Genomic DNA, 17,926 nt, shown 5'->3' on the forward strand with positions numbered 1-17,926 from the left:
TGAGTGAGGCGGTTTTTAGACTGTCTGGGTAGCTTCCTTGAGTTAGAAGGCTGTTTATGATACTGGTCAGAGGTCCTGAGATCGCGTTTGGGATGAGAAGCAGGAGTCTCGATGGGATGTTATCAGCCGGATGGCTTGATGGTTTCTGTCTTTTTAGGAGGGATTCCATCTCTTTAGTGGAGATTGATTCGAAACTGTCAAATTTGGGTCTAGTAAGAGACTGGGGATTCTCGCCTGACTTGAGAGGTGTTGTATTCGGAGGAAGGAGAGCGAGGGTATTTAAGATCTTCTGTTGAAAGAATGAAGCGAGCTCATTAGCCTTGGAAAGAGCTTGTTCGTCAGGAATAGGTGGGGGGGTAGATTTAGTGATTTGTGTTACGTAAGCGAATAGGGCCTGGGCATCATATTGGAAATGGTGTATTTTGTTTGCATAGTATTCTTTTTTTTCTGTAGAATGGCGGTCCTGTAGTGATGTAAGAATCCCTTGTATGTTGAAAGGGTAGATATGTTAGGGGTTTTGCGCCATCTATTTTCTTTATGGCGTAAGGTCTGTTTCATCTGTTTAAGTTCAGTGCTGAACCAGGGTTGATTTCCCTTTTTTGTTGGGTTGATTGATTTGGAGACTATTGGGCACCATTTGTTTGTGACTGCTTCTGTAATCTTTTGCCAGGAGGATAGGGCTGAGTCAGGGTTAGCTAGGTCTACGTTAGAGAGTTCTTTGGAGAGCTGATCGCTGAGTGTATCAGATGGACATGCTTTCCTGAATTGAATGGTAGAAAGGTGTGGGGAGGGGTGTGTCTGTGTGTGGAGAAGGAAGATTCTATCAGGAAATGATCTGACCAAGGGATGGGGGTACAGGTGGGTTCTACTGTGCAAGTGAAATTAGAGTTGATGAATATTAGATCCAGAGTGTGTCCAGCTTTATGTGTGGGGCTGTTGATGGTCTGAGTGAATCCCATAGCGCCGAGGGTGGTGAGGAGGGCTTCGCAGTTCGCAGAGCGAGGTGTTGCGTTTGTATGGAGGTTGAAATCCCCCATGATCATTGTTGGAAGGTCTGAGTTAATATGTTTCACAATGGATTCTATGAGGGGTGAGGGGTCCGTTTCTAGAACTCGCGGGGGAGCGTAGACTAACAGTATTTGTAGATGTTTTGACTTGATTAGACCCAGTTCCAATTTGGACTCTGTCTTGATTGAATGTGCGGTCAGTCTGAGTTCTTTCTTGGTGGCTAGGAGAAGTCCGCCTCCTCTTTTTTTGTGTCTATGGAAGGTGAAGATGTCATATGTCTGGATGGGTAGTTGGTTGATTAAGGCGATGTCCGTGTTTTTTAACCAGGTTTCTGTTTTGGCACAGATGTCTGGGTTGGAATCCAAAAGGTAATCATTGAGAATATGTGTCTTCTTAGTTAAGGATTGCGCATTGAAGAGGGTTACTGAGAGTAGTGTGAGGCCTAGAAGTTGGTTCAATGGAGATGTCATGATAGGGATAATTCTTTTTTGTATGACGTTGGTGGAGTTAGTTGCAAGGGTTCTCCTTTGGTTGTGGATGATTGGGATGTTGTAAGTGTGCATGATGGGTGGAATTCTGGAGGAGGTTTAGTCTGAGATGAATGGATGAAAGACGGTGTCTGTCTGATTGAGGAGAGGTTTGGAAGATTGTTGACAGTGTTTGTAAGTTTGTTTGTAGGTTCGGCTGGAAGAGTGCTCTGTCCTCAGTAGGCGTGACTGGGGTTGTCTGACCGGTTGCTGGCGGTGATTCTGTCCTGGACGGTCACAGCATTACTGTTTAGGAAGGCTTTGCTTGGGTTGGACATGCGAGGTGCTTTAATGTCCTTTCCGGCAAGTGCGTGGCAAAAAGCGTTGGAACTTACTGCCGATATTCAGCGTCCGCTTGGAGAAGACCATGAAATTCTTCTGGGCTGTCTGACGGGGCTGCTCGAAGGGGCGCTCAAAGGGGCAGGCCCCTTTGTCGCGCTCCTTCGGCGCGCGGCGCCTGAAGTCTTGCCGGCTCTTTAAATTTAGCGCGGTCGCGTCGTGGTGAGGTCACCAGCGCGACTGGGGCGGCGTATCACTTAATCATTGAAGTAGGGGTTGATGATTGCTGTCAAAAGCAGTGGAAAGATCTAGTAGGACTAGGAGGGAGTTGCCACATTGGTATTTATGTGACTGCTGTTAGTTATGGCTAATAGGACGGGTTCATGTTTGTGACCTTTTCTGAATGTGGATTAGTAAGAATGGAAGATGTTGCTTTCTTCAAGGAAGTCTAGACCACTTTTTCCATAATTTTTTTAAAGGAAGCACAGGCTGGAGTCTGATAGTTGCTGACTATTTTGGGTCAGGGTAATTTTATTTTTTTTTTTATAATATGAGTTTGATTATGGCCTTTTTTTAGTGAAAGAGGGCGGAGCCTTAGGTAAGCATGGTCTTTATTATGGTGGTTAGGCAGTGGGCTAAGTTTTTTCTTAAGTCGAAGAATTTGGGAGATATTGGGTGTAACGGGCAGGTGGAGTGACTGATCCTTTAAAGGGTTTTCCCTACCTTTTTGGGGAAGATTGTTTTGAATTCAGACAATGAGATACTATCAAGCGAGAGTTGGATTTATTTGGCTAGAGTCGAGAGCGTGGACATGGTAGAGGGGGTGTTTGAAGTAGATAAGTTATTTGGGATAGAGATGGGCACAGGGGAGGGAGAAGTGGCAAAGGAGGAATGCATTTTTTTTTAGAATTCAGCAAAATCTTCAGTTGAAGGGTTGTCAGAACCTATCGTCAATGCTAGGTGTTCAGAGTGGCAAGTTTTCAAACCAGTTGAAAAAGTTTCCATGGATGATTCATTGATATTTCCAACTGTTTGGAGAGAGAGTTCTTTTTCACTTGTCGAATAGCTGCTTTATATTTCTTTGAGTGTTCCTTGTAGGTGTGTAGGTTGATCTTGGGTCTTTGTTTCCTTTCCATTTGAATTGACAGGACTTTTGCTTAAGAGGAGAAGACCTTCATGGAATCAAGTGGAGTTGTTAGGGGGTTGAATTTGAGGGGGGCTAGACTCTCGATGGATGTGGTAAATTCCATTGTTGTACTAGGAGCTTGGTTGTGAAACAGTAAGGGCTTCAGTTATTTTGAGGAGTTCTAATAAATTGTCGATTGTGACAGGAAAAGATTCTGGCTAGGAGTTTGGATGCAGAAGCTAGCTGGGTTTGATTAGAGATTGGAAGGGTGGCCTGCACAAGGTGTTGATCGGACCAGGAGACACTGTTCATCTCTATTGAGTTGGGGGTCTGTGTGCAAGCTGGAGGAGTGGAATATCAAGTCCAGTGCATGACAGCCCTTATGGATGGGGACTTTGATTAGTTGTGCGAGTCCAAGATCTTCTATATTGTATTGCAAGCTGCTGGTTTTCCCTTTTGGAGGGAGTCCAGAACAACAGATGATCTCCCGAGTAGGGGGAATACATTCATTTTGAGGAGTGAGGAGGTTTCCCGGTTAGAGGGATTCTACACAATTAGAACAGTAAGTGATTTTATTAAGTGAGAAGTATTGTCAATCTGAAACCGAGGTGATTTGTAACTTGTTACATGAATATCTGTATATAAAAGTGCCAAATAAATAAATATAGTAATGGTCTGTACTTTATATGATAGTCATAATGAAAGTTGTTACCACTATCATTCAACATACAGTCCTCTCCTATAATCAAACATGATAGAGGGATTGTAACTTTAAAACAAGCTCGCGGGTGCCCAAACATGCGCACAAACACCGAAACATGCACGACGAACGTACATTGGAATGTTAAATCAAGCAAACATAAATCACGCATCTTCCTTAAGAATTTGTCAGCCTTAGCGCTTGCAGGGAAGTGGATTTTAAAACCTGCTAACATGTTAATGTGCAGGACAATTCTCAGTTTTACCAGTTTGCCAGGTCATCCAGACCCCTCTGGATTTTCAGCTTGATTCCCCCCTCAGTTGACCCAGACCCCTCACCCAGTTAATTTAGGCCTAAACAGAGATTTATGAAGTAAACATACACGTGCAGTAGCAGCTGGTTTTAAAGTACGGCTTTTTGCACGTAACCATTGGCCCCGCCCCAGAACACCTGTGTCCCACCCCTTTCCCGACCCTTCTTGTTTTGCTCGAGTATGTGCATATATGTGTGTAATTTGTGGCTTTTAAATTATGAGTTGCTCACATGTGGCCCAGATACTCGCATATATGAGTCTTTTAGCATGAGCAATACTTTTAATATTTGCCCCTAAATGATGATAAAAAAAATATAAATGTTCTACTACATTATTTTATGCAGGTATATATATATATATATACCGTATTTAGAGCTGAATATCAATATATTCTGTTTCAAGTGCCTATGATTTTTCTCTCAAGGTCTGCTGGCATCGAAAGCCATTGTAGTTGATGATGGTGAAAAAAAAGACTACAATGACACAGCTCTAATGCTGGAGCAGGTAAGAAGTGACTGAGATTTCAAAACTCATCAGAAACATTCTGGTAGTAAAGACTAAAATTCAGGACTTTTATTATGAATGATGATGCGTAAGCTATCACTTATCTATCACCACTCAAACATTTATGGCAAAGCATCAAGACACCTCACATACACAGTTCTGCAGCTAGTTATCTACTTTTTATGAAACAAAACACATTTTGACATGTATATTTATTTGTTTATATTCTGTGAACTCATAAGGTTATGCTCAAGGCAGATCACAAAATTGTCAAAAATATACAAAAATAAAACATAACATTAAGCATATTTAAAAACAAACATGACATAAGACAAAATCAAGCATACACACAATCAGAAAATTAAAAGCATAATGACATAAATTGAAATGGGAAATGTTTGTTGGTTCTTATATTTTTTGGCCCTCTAACAAAACTTTTTATGAAACAAATCTTAGGTTATTTTATAGGCTGGTGTGTTCTGTGGAATGTTCAATGAGCTTTGATTTTATTACATTGTGTTTTAATATTGATGGGCTAAATTGTGCCCTGCAGATTCAAAAAATAAATAATATATAAATAATATCCAGACCCAGAGCTCAAAATATTGCATACTGTAAACATTTTTTTAAACTTTTAATATTTACATTGAAGGTTTTTGAATCCCAAATCTTAAAATGACATGATATTTTTAATACAATTAATAAATTATATGTGGTGTCAGTTTTCCTTAAGAGTGAAAATGAATGCCGTTAATTTTGTACATTTTAGTGGGGAATTTGTAAATCAATTTTCCTGGTAAAATTGTTTAAAATTGTCTAAGAAAATTTCTTATATATTTAATATCTGTGGGATGTAATATGTTCGGTGGTGTTATGCATTTGTTTTCTGCTTTGGGATTAGTTGAGTGTGTTTCTATTCTGATTTAATATTATGTTTTATGTTTTGGATATACAGGCATGTTTTTATTTATATTGCTGATTAATTCGTACAAGCAATATTTTCAATTAATTATGCGCTCTATTAACTGAGGGCATTTAAGGAAGAGAAGGGACAATCATGCCAGTAGAGAGACACCTTTTTTTTAGCTCAAGTCCTATTTTATAATCCAGGGCTTCCCAAATCTGTCCTGGGGACCCCACAGCCAGTCGGGTTTTCAAGATATCCACAATGAATATGCAGGAGATAATTTTGCATGTCATGAAGGCGCAGTATATGCAAATTACTGGAGGTACTCCAGTTTGTCGACCCTCCAAAGCAAGTTGTAGCAATTCCTATACATGATGTTCTCTAACAATTGCAACATCGTCTCTCTCTCACACACATACCCCCCCCTTCACTCAGATTCCCTTTCTCATGCATACACCCTCACACAGGGTACCTATCTCTCTCACACATCCCTGCACATTGGATCCCTCTTTCTCTCACACACATCCCCTCACACAGGCTCCTTCTCTCTCAAATATGCACCCTCACATACACATACTCCCTTTTTCACACAGACCAGCTCCAAATTTCTCTATGTACACATTCCTTCACAGTTTCCTTACATAGACTCCCCTCTCTCAGGCACACACACACCATCACTCATGCTCATACGTGCACACAGACACACACATCTGCACAGCCTCACAGTTTTATACAAACAACTCCTACACACAACTCACTCTCACCAGGGCCTGCTCCATCTTCACTGCGAGCAGAATGAGCTCTGTTCACGGATCGTGGGGACTTGCAGTCCATATTCACTGCGAACGATATTGGCTCCTTTCACAGCATACTTGGATCTGTGTGCCACTTGCGGCATGCCGGGACCTTCTCCCTCTTCGACGTGGCATGGCACGCTGGGGCCTGCTCTTTATTTGCTGCGAGTGGTATGGTCTGCGCTATCTTCACCAGAGCGGGATGGGGTCCGCTCGTGGCAATGCTGAGCCTGCTCCAGATTCTACGCAGGAGTGGAATTCTGTGCTTTGCAGTAGTGTAGAACTCCTCCAGGAGTATATATTGAATCACACCATCCAGTGGTCACCGGTTCTCAGATAATCATCCACTACAACTTCAGAAATACTGACCCCGCTGGTAAGCACCAGGTCCACTATCGCCCCCCTCCTGTGTGGATTCTGTTACCCTTTGACAGAACAGTTCTCCTTACAGAGAATCCAGGAAAATCCCTGCTTCTAGAAGATACTGCAGTTGTAATGTGTGAATCAACATCTGGAATATTAAAATCCCCTAGCAACAGAACCTCCCCTTTCACAACAATCCTGTGAATATTCTTTGTTAAATCTCTGTCCATCACCTCTGTCTGTGATGGAGGTCTGTATATTACACCAATATAAATAGATATGCCATTCCCTCTTTCCATATCAATCCACAGTGTCTCCTCCTTACCTCGTATGCCCAGCAATGCTGTTGCTTTAATACTGTTCTTTATATATAATGCCACGCCTTCTCCTTACCTCCCTACCCACCCTTCTTGAATAGATTGTAGCCTGATATAACTGTATCCTAATCATGGCTTTCCATGTACCAGGCCTCTGTGATAGTTACTATATCTAAATCATTTTCCATGACTACCTCTAAATCTGCAACTTTCTTCCCCTTACTATGAGCACTGGTGTACATAGCTTTCCAAAAATTTCCTTTTTTCCCATTTTTATATGAGTACTTAACTGAGGGTTTTGTTCACCCATCCCCAATGATTCTAGTTTAAAATCCTCAATAGGTTTGCCATTCTGTGTCTTCTTCAAGTGTATCCCATTTCTGCCCAGCAATCCTTGAAATATCATCCCATGATCTTGGAAGTCAAAATGCTCATGTCGACACCATCTATGCAGCCATTCATTTATCTCCAGAATGCAAGCTTTCCTGCCTGGTCCTTTATCCTTAACAGGGAAGATTGAGGATAATACTACCCTCTCTCCCAGAGCCATGAAGTGACCTACTGCTGCAAGGGACATTCTAGGCCATCTAAGAATTGGTCCAGCAAAACAGTGTTGGCTTCTTCCATTGCTGGTCTCCCTTCCAGGTGCAGCCACTTCCAAACCACACCCTTAAGTTTGTGGAAAAGGTTCCACAGATGTTCCTCTGGTTGAAGAATTCTTTGCTGAAACCACTATCGGTAGGCTTCTGGGGTAAGGCCTGACCTCCCTAGGATGGCTGTTTGACTTTAGCATATGTAACCTTTCCCTCTGGGTTGGCGATTTGAAAGGCAGCTTTCAAATCTGGTTCCCCAGATAGAAAGTCCATGTATCTTCTGGCCATCCTGCCAAACGAGTTGTCTGTTCAGAGTTCTTCAGGAAACAATCAGGATCTTCTCCTGGGGCCATCTTATGTAATACTGTCAAGGGAGGTAACCTGGCTACAGCGGTCTGCATGGCCTGAGCTGTCTGGGTTAGCATCATGTTTTGTTGCAGAACTTGCTCTCACAACGCCTGTGCTAGCCAATTTGATTTTGTACGGTGACCTGCAGTTGTTGTTGCCTGGCAGTGCAAAACTGTATGTACCTGCTCCATCTTCCCTGCTTCTCACACTGCTCAAGCAGTGAAGCTGGGTGGCTCTCCTGGGGAAGGAGAGAGGACAAAAAAACAAAAACTCTTTCTGGTCTGTCTGGTCCTTACTATTTCCATCCCCTCCTGCTTCAGGTGGAACTAGCCCCTGAGGCCTGCTCTACTGGAGTCCCGTGCTGTTCCTGTAGCCAGGCCTTAGGAAACAAAATGTCTGTACTTGGTTTTATTTTCTTCTTTTGTGTAATGGGCTTCTGTCTGTGCTTTTCACTTCAGCTTAGGAGATCTCATTGCTTGCCACCATATGTGGTTGCTCAGGAGCAGCCACAGGTTGGAAATCAGCCAGAAGTACAAAATGAGGCCGAACTCTGGCTGGTTCTAAACAAACGAAAGGCTTATTTTAAAAGAAAATAAAAACACAGCAGTAGTACCTTGTGTTAACAAACGTCATATCTAGTCCCTTGTGTCAAATCTAGTCAAATCTAAATAGTGTGGGTGTAGATTGGCTTCCTGCCTTCTCCTTGGGGCCTTGTCCACTCTTCTGGGCCCTGCCTCCTTATTCTAGGCTGAAGGGATCCTCCCTGGGCCCAGAATCCCTTGCTCGGTTTGATCTTAAAAAGAACTGGGCTAGATAGCTGTGGCCAGTCCCTTACGGTGTTCTGAGGGAGTTTCAAATATACTCCCTCACAGCGACCCGAACCGTACACAATACTCAAGATGAGGTCGCATCATGGAAAATACAAAGGCATTCAGATAGTCTGTTTTATTCTGCATTCCTTTCCTAATAATTCCTAACATTCTATTTGCTTTCTTGACAGCTACTACACACTGAGCAGATTTCAATGTATTATTAATCATAACACCTAGATTATTTTCCTTAATGGTGGCTCCTAATGTGGAGCCTTACATTGTGTAACTATAATTTGGGTTACTCTTCCCTAAGTGCATCAATTTGCACTTGTCCACATTAAATTTCTTTTGCCATTTGCATGCCCAATCTCCTAGTTTTGCAAGGTGCTTTTGCAATATCTCACAATCCTTTTGTGATTTAGCTTTGAAAAGAACATAAGAACATAAAAAATTGCTATGCTGGGTCAGACCAAGGGTCCATCAAGCCCAGCATCCTATTTCCAAAACAGGCCAAACCAGGCCACAAGAACCTGGCAATTACCCAAACCCTAAGAAGATCCCATGCTATTGATGCACTTAATAGCAGTGGCTATTCCTTAAGTAAACTTGATTAATAGCAGTTAATGGACCTCTCCTCCAAGAACTTATACAAACCTTTTTTGAACCTAGCTACACTAACTGCACTAACCACATCCTCTGGCAACAAATTCCAGAGCTTAATTGCGTGTTGAATGAAAAAGAATGTTCTCCGATTAGTCTTAAACGTGCTACTTGCTAACTTCATTGAATGCCCACTAGTCCTTCTATTATTCGAAAGTGTAAATAACCAATTCACATCTACTCGTTCAAGGCCTCTGATGATCTTAAAAACCTCTATCAGGAGGTCACGTGATGCGATAGCCTGATAAGCCGCGCTTCTCAGAGCTCCGGGTGCTGGCCCACGAAAAGCTAACTTTTTGCAGTGTCAAAATGCTCGAAAGCGGCAGCAAAGGCTACCAAAGGGCAGCGGAGCAGTTCAGGACGCTAGCGAGCTGAGTTTCCGGAAGCGTATTATGTCGGCAAAAACGCCCCGCAAGGAAAAAGAAAAACCAAAGGGTGGCGGGGGCGAGCAGAAAATGGCGGATGGCGGGAAGCAGCAGGAAATGGCGAGTTTGGATGAGGCAGCGATTTCGCGCATGACGGCGGCGGTTGTAGAAGCGCTGGAACCCAACTTCACCGGCATGGCAGAAAATTTTGCCACGCTGAAAGAATCGATAACGGATATCGGCCATAGGATCGATATTACGGAGGGCCGCATTGCAGCGGTGGAGGAAGATCAGCAAGCCCTCATGGCACGCATTACTGCCTTGGAGACCGCTGCGAGCGTGACAGACGCCAAGTTAGAGGACTTGGAAAATAGAGCAAGACTAAACAATTTAAAATTCATAGGTCTGCCGGAGGAGATTCAAGAGGGTGAGCTACAAGCTATTTTGGAATCTTGGCTTCCTGGGGCCTTATGTGTGGAATCCTTAGTGGGCCGGCTTACCATAGAGAGGGCTCATCGGCTAGGCCTCCGGAGAGAGACAGATACGCGCCCCCGCCTTGTGATCGCACGCTTCATGAATTGGGCGCAGCGTGCTACTATTTTAGCGGCCTACCGGAAAAAAAGAGATTTGCAATACAATAATCACAAAATAGTGATATTTCAAGATTTTTCAGCTGTGGTGGCAGCCAAGCGCAGATTGTTCTCGACTACCTGCAATGATCTATTCAATAAGAATATCAGATTTGCGCTCCAGTATCCGGCGATACTAAAAATATTGCGGGATGGCAAGGTGAACACCTTTGACTACCCCAAGAAAGCTACCACCTGGATGGGGACTCATGGCCAGAATAAGTAGGCGTGGGGACAGGCGCCCAGGCCTTGGCACTGTCACATGAGGATGGTTCTTTCACAGTGCAGCGGCTATTGCCAGATTACACGAAGATGGGCAGCAAGCTGATTGTATATGGACGGAAAGCTGAACAATGCTATCAGGACGGAGTGGGTGGCATATGGTATACAGTGACACGGAATTGTTTGGATATTGACGCGCCACCGATCTCTGGTGGCTGAGGATCACAGAGGAAACATAAGTTTGGGCAACAGTGTGGAGTGCTCTGGAGTGTGTCAGTGCAGATGTGCCTCTGGATGGAGCAGGGCACAAGAGCTGTTTTCTACCAAGGGGCTGTGACCCTCCGACAGGTTCTGAGACTGGTATGGGGACGCCACCAATCTGGGATCATACCTTTCAGTAGTGGTTACTTCGGACTGTTCAGATCTATTCACATAATGCTGGCACCTCACCATGTGTTGGTTTGTTGGGTTGTTATGTTGTTAATGCATAAGCTTTGTTTTGCAGGCACTTCTGGGAGGAGGTATCACGCCTCTGGGTTCTGTGGGTAATCCTGTATATAGTGGGTCAGCACCTGGTCGCATCAAAAACGGATCTCTAGCCCACTAATGTGGGCAGGAATGATTATATTGTGTAAAGTTGTGGGGGGGATAAGGGGGCGAGAGGGGGGTGGGGGTACAGGGCTGGGGGGACTTCAAGGGGGGGACATACACCATCCTGGGGTGCACGGTGGGTTAGTTAAAGTAGCATTAGGATTTGTAGGGGGGGAGGTCCAGGCTGGGAGGCCAAGCCCCTTAACATTACAAGAACGGGTTCATTGGTATACGACTGCATTGGCTACAGGATGAGTTCCATAAGGTATATCTCCTGAAATGTAGGTGGAATAAGTACGCCTATTAAGCGGAAAAAGATACTTACTGCGTTGCAAAGACAGAAAGTGGGGATAGCAGCCCTTCAAGAGACACATTTGTCATCTGAGGAAAACCTTAAATTAAAAAGGCAATGGGTAGGACAGTGCTTCTATAATCCAGCAATGGGCCGTAAGGCAGGAGTTGCAATATTAATCCATAAAAGCCTTAAGTTTGAATTACTGAAACAGGAATCTGATGTTCAAGGGCGGTATCTAATTTTGGTTGGTAAGCTGAATGGCAGGGAAGTAACAATATGCACAGTATATGCGCCGAATGAGTATAACCACTCTTTCTTTCAGGGGCTGGTAGGCCAAATACTTGGCATATCTCGGGGCGCCCTGGTTCTCTTAGGGGATTTTAATTGTGTGGGTGACCCAAGGGTCGACCGTTCCAGACCTACATCTACCAAACCCACTATGTTGAGAAAAGGGATATCCTACCTCTGTGCTGAGTTGCATCTGCTGGATAAATGGTGGACGCTTAATCCAACAGAGAGGGACTATACTCATGTTTCGAAGGCGAACGCGACGCTCTTCAGAATTGACTATGTGTTGGTCTCTTCCTCCTTATTGCCCCAGATAGGACAGGTAAAAATTGGACCCATAGAAATATCAGATCATGCAATTATCTGGGCGGAAATTGGCGATGGTCTGGGGGAGACTCCATGCCGATTATGGCGATTCCCTAGTCACTTACAAGGCGATTCTAAATTCCGGGACTTTCTCCATGAACACTGGGCGGATTTTGCACACAATAACAGGGCACACAAGAATGATCCGTGGTTGTTCTGGGCAACCAGCAAGGTAGTTATGAGGGGAGCAATCACTTCATATACGATAGCACAAGCCCGGGCGATGGCGAGCAAGATCGTAGGTTTGGAGACCCGATTGAGACAGGCCAGGCAACAGCTGGCGCAAGTGCGTTCCCCGCAAGCCCAAACCCACTATAATGACATTTTACGGACTCTGAATGGGCTTCTGCATGAGAGGGCGCAAAGGGGCTTGCAGCGGAGTGCTCACAAATTCTTCAGGTTTGGTAACAAGTCTGGGAGGGTGCTTGCCAACATGGTGCGTTTGGCCAGGGGGAGTACAGTGATTGACAAGTTGAGAAAAGGGGATGGGTCACCATTAACAACTGGGAGGGAGATCTGTGAAGAGTTCCGGAATTTTTATGAGAGACTATATTCTGAAGACAGAAAGTGGGGTACAGTACAGGAAGAGGAGTTTTTTTGTGGTTTGCACATCCCAACACTTGACCTTCAAAAACTAGCCTCACTTAATAAACCTATCCAATTGGACGAATTAAGGAGCGCTACTATGGCAAGTAAGGCTAACAAAGCCCCGGGCCCGGACGGCTTTACCGCCGAATATTATAAATGTCTGATTTCTCGGGTCATGGAGGACTTACTCCTTTTCTATAGAGAGGCTCAAAGGCGCGGGCGATTCCCAGAGGAGACAACAAGAGCATTTGTCACAGTCCTTGAAAAACCGGGTAAGGACCTGTCCTCTACGGCGGCCTATAGGCCAATATCCTTATTAAATTTTGAAGCCAAGGTCTTTGCCAAAATAATGGCGGATAGGATGAGTGGTGTGTTTCCAGACCTCATTACAGATAATCAGGTGGGCTTTGTCAAGGGTCGGGCTATCAGTACCAATCTTACAAAATTGATTATAGCCATGGAAGAATGCCACAAACAGGGGACTCCGGCACTCCTCGTGGGCTTTGACTCGGAAAAGGCATTCGATAGGGTGTCCTGGGAGTACATGTTCTCAGTCCTGGGGAGATATGGTTTTTGAAGGGGAGATAGTTCACAATATCAGGATGCTATATCACGCTCCCAAATCTGCTATTCGGGCGAATGGTCAGGTTTCAGAGGATTTCAGTTTACAGCGGGGTGTAAGACAAGGTTGCCCATTGTCTCCACTGTTGTATATCCTTTCCATCGATCCGTTATTACGAAAACTGGAAGCGGACCCACTGATTAAGGGGTTCAGTTGGGGGAGGTAGACATTTAAGGTATCTGCTTTCGCGGATGATGTTTTAGTGTTTCTCACTACCCCGCAAAGCTCCCTGGAACGGGTACTAGCCCATCAGAGACTGTTTGGCTCCTCTGCAGGGCTAAAAATAAATGTGGACAAGTCAGAGGCTATGGATCTGGGGTTGTCTGTACGCCAAGGGTGGACCGGGGATTTTCAGTTGAGGTGGGCGGGTAAACACTATGCGGTATTTGGGTAGAGATGTCACGAAGATACAGGAGACGAATATCCGGCCCCTATTACACAATATGACTAAGAAGCTAGAAATGTGGCGGTCCCTTCCGTTGTCTCTGAAGGGCAGAATTGCGCTATTAAAAATGTTGGAATTGCCCAGGTGGCTGTACATGTTCTTACAATTGCCTATCTGGTTAACTAGGACGGACATTGTGGGCATTAACAGAGTTATTCGAACATTTTTGTGGGGAGGACGAAAACCCAGATTGGCTCTCCAGACGCTTCAGCTACCTGGCAGGCAGGGGGGGTTGGCGTGTCCAAATTGGAGAGCTTATAACCTTGCTTGTGTCCTACGACATGTACAGGATTGGCTGGAAGGAACTGGAAAATTTACACCTCGTTCCTTTTTATTAGAATGGCTCAGTCCTTATAAGCCGGAATCCCTAATGCAAGTGGGGGGCACTTACCTTCCGGCCACATATCGAGGGCATATGATAGTAATGTCCGGGCGGAAGGCCTGGAGATTCCTGTGTATGCAGGTCCTCCGATTACACCAGCCTATCACTCCCTATATGCCGTTGTGTGGTAATCCCATGTTCCCTAGTGGTATGATGGGGGCTGTTTTTAAAAACTGGGAGGTTAAGGGGATACGCAATGTGTACAACCTGTTTGAGCCAGGATCTGGGAATATGTGGTCATTTCAAGATTTCCAGCATGTATATGGAGTGCGAACACAAGAATTTTTTGCATACTTGCAAGCAAGGCACTATGCCCATAGCCTGGTAGGGTCGTACACCTTGGGACTGGGATGGGACCCATTACGAGTTTTTTTTATGCCCAGGGACAAGTTTGGCCATTCATGCTCTACCTTGTCGAAAGCATTACGGGATATACCTGACAATGAGGCAAAGATGGAAATACAAAATAAATGGGTTCGCATAGCTAATGTGTACTTGGCTTTGTCGGATATTGAGGAAATTTTGATAACCAGTAGTAAAGTATCCGAAAATGTACTGATTCAGGAAGTGGGGTATAAAATTTTACACTGTCTGTATATTTCCCAAGCTCAGAGATTTGCAGCCCGCCTTTGTGACTCTGCAGTGTGTATTAAATGTAATAAGGATGTGGGGCCTTATCTTCATGGATTATGGGAGTGTCCTCAGGTGGAGACTTTCTGGACAGAGGTGTTGTCCAGTCTGGAAAAGATTCTCAACATTCCAGTTCCCAAGGACTTAAGGCTTTGCCTTTTTCGTCTACCGCAAGGAGCCTTGAAGGAGCTGCCCGAGTGTGACTTGCGTTTCTTAGACAAGGCTCTTACCACAGCGGTGCAGACCATTATGGCGAAATGGATATCCGAGGATCGGCCCTCGGGTGGACAATGGCATGCCCGTCTGGTGACGCTCTTACAACACGAGTATTGGACGGCGCAATCACAGCCGCTGGCCAAGAGAGATTTCTGTACCGCAGTATGGAGTAAGTTTTGGTGGTCCCTCACTGACTTTACCCGAGATCTGATCCATACCATTACTGGATACAAATACAAATCGTCGGGAGGGTCTGGGTAACATATTCAGTGGCAAATTGACGGATCCGAACTGGTAGTGCTCGGATAAAGGTTTGCTACGACACAGCAGATATACCTCAGGAATCTGGTGTATGAGTGGGTTTCGGGGGGGGGGGGGGGAAGGGACAGGGGGGGAGGGGTCGTAATGTTCTAGAACTGTTTTCTACTGTTGTTTAATGTTTTGGGTTATTGTAATAACTTGCAATAAAGAAAGAATTAAAAAAAAAACCCTCTATCATACCCCCCCCCCACCCCCTAGCTGTCTCTTCTCTAAACTGAACAGCCCTAACCTCTTCAGCCTTTCCTTATAGGGGAGCTGTTCCATCCCCTTTATCATTTTGGTTGCCCTTCTCTGTACCTTCTCCATCGCAACTATATCTTTTTTGAGATGCGGTGACCAGAATTGTACACGGTATTCAAGGTGCGGTCTCACCATGGAGCGATACAGAGGCATTATGACATTTTCTGTTTTATTAACCATTCCCTTCCTAATAATTCCTAACATTCTGTTTGCTTTTTTGACTGCTGCAGCACACTGAGCTGACAATTTTAAAGTAATATCCACTATGATGCCTAGATCTTTTTTTTCTGGGTGGTAGCTCCTAATATGGAACCTAACATCGTGTAACTACAGCAAGGGTTATTTTTCCCTATATGCAACATCTTACACTTGTCCACATTAAATTTCATCTGCCATTTGGATGCCCAATCTTCCAGTCTTGCAAGGTCCTCCTGTAATGTATCACAATCTGCTTGTGATTTAACTACTCTGAATAATTTTGTAACATCCGCAAATTTGATAATTTCACTCATTGTATTCCTTTCCAGATCATTTATAGATATATTGAAAAGCACCGGTCCAAGTACAGATCCCTGAGGCACTCCACTGTTTACCCTTTTCCACTGAGAAAATTGACTATTTAATCCTACTCTCTGTTTCCTGTCTTTTAACCGGTTTGTAATCCACGAAAGGACATCGCCTCCTATCCCATGACTTTTTAGTTTTCTTAGAAGCCTCTCATGAGGGACTTTGTCAAACGCCTTCTGAAAATCCAAATACACTACATCTACCGATTCATCTTTATCCACATGTTTATTAACCCCTTCAAAAAAATGAAGCAGATTTGTCATCGACAAATTTGATCACCTCACTTTGTATTCCCATTTCCAGGTCATTTATAAATATATTAGAAAGCAATGGTCCCAGAACAGATCCTTGTGGCACTCCACTATTCACGTTTCTCCATTGAGAATTTTTAATATTTAGCCTTACTCTCTGTTTTCTGCCTTTAAACCAGTTGACAATCCACAATAGGACAGTGCCCCCAATCCCATGACCTTTTAATTTCCTAAGAAGTTCCTCGTAGACACTCATCTTTATCCACATATTTACAGTATTTATGCCCTGAAAAAGGAGCAAATTGGTGAGGCAAGACTTGTTTTTACTAAATCCATGTTGGCTTTGTCCCATTAAACTATGCCTATCTTTATGTTCAGTAATTTTGTTCTTTATGATAGTTCTACCATTTTGCCTGGCACAGAAATCAGACTTGTTGGTCTGTAGTTTCCTGATTCACACCTGGATCTTTTTTTAAAAATTGGCATTACATTGCCAACCCTCCAGTCTTCAGGTACCATAGACAATTACATCATAATTTACAAATTACAAATAGCAAGTCTGCAATTTCATTTTTCAGTTATTTTAGCACTCTGAACACTTTCTGGTCCAGGTGATTTGCTACACTTTAATTTTTCAGTTTGCCATATTACATCTTCCAGGTGCACTAAGATTTGTTTCAATTCCTCTGAATCGTCACCTTTGAATATAATTTCTGGCATGGGTATCTCTCTTACATCTTCCTCAGTGAAGGCTGAAGCAAAGAATTCATTTAATCTCTATGCTGTGGCCTTGTCATCCCTAAGTGCTCCTTTTTTTTACCCCTTGATCAACAAATTCATCCAAAGAGAAAAGTTCAAAATGGTTTCCCTGGGCACCTTAATCCCTTTTCTTCCAAAAGGAGACTGGCTATGCTCTCTCGATCCAAGGGATACTTACACTCACATAGAAATTCTTCCCACTTACAGGGAACATTTCAGATTCATGGTGAGACATTCATTTTGAAATCTGCATTCTGCATTTTGGGTCTGCCCCATGTGTCTTCACAAAATGCCTAGCCATGGTGGCAGTGCATTTATGCAAAATGAATGTGGACGATTGGCTGGTCAAGAGCGTATCTCGAGCAGAAGCCAAGTAATAAATGAGTATGACCATCTGGGTGTTGGAGTTACTGGGGGTATGTTATCAACTACCCCGAGTCTCAGCTGAACCCATTACCTCAATTGGAGTTTATCAGAGCTCTGCTAGATACTCCTCAGGCAAGAGCTTTTCTTCTGCAACAAAGGGCTACCACCTTCATATCTGTAGTGGTGGAAGTGATACAAATGTCAGCAGACATTAGCATGACACTTGTCAATGCTAAATATCACTCCTATGGCACATCTCCACATGAGGAGAGCACGATGGAACTTGAAGTCTCAATGGCTGCAGGCCACTCAAGACTTACAAGACAGCATGCATGTCACACAACCACTCCCTGTCCTGGCGACAAGATAATTCTAATCTGGTCAGAGGAGTTCCTTCCAAATTTCTCCGATCCATGCTCTCATGACAGATGCATCCAACCTGGGCTGGGGAACTCATGTATAGGAGCTTTGCACCCAGGGCCTGTGGTCTGCCCAGGAAATGTTCTATTAGATACATTTCCTGGAGGTCAGA

At 44.0% G+C, this 17,926-nt stretch overlaps 1 protein-coding gene across 3 annotated transcripts in view; it reads left to right on the plus strand.

The window, feature by feature from the left end:
- Positions 1-17,926, plus strand: part of PHF20L1 (PHD finger protein 20 like 1) — a 375,592-nt gene that overhangs the window by 202,335 nt on the left and 155,331 nt on the right. For all 3 annotated transcript variants that reach the window (XM_029592049.1, XM_029592050.1, XM_029592048.1), the window contains exon 8: positions 4,378-4,457. In XM_029592049.1, the coding sequence (XP_029447909.1) occupies positions 4,378-4,457 (80 nt within the window). The remainder of the gene's footprint in view (positions 1-4,377; positions 4,458-17,926) is intronic.

This window comes from Rhinatrema bivittatum, chromosome 2 (genome assembly GCF_901001135.1).
Source record: "Rhinatrema bivittatum chromosome 2, aRhiBiv1.1, whole genome shotgun sequence".
NCBI lineage: Eukaryota > Metazoa > Chordata > Amphibia > Gymnophiona > Rhinatrematidae > Rhinatrema > Rhinatrema bivittatum.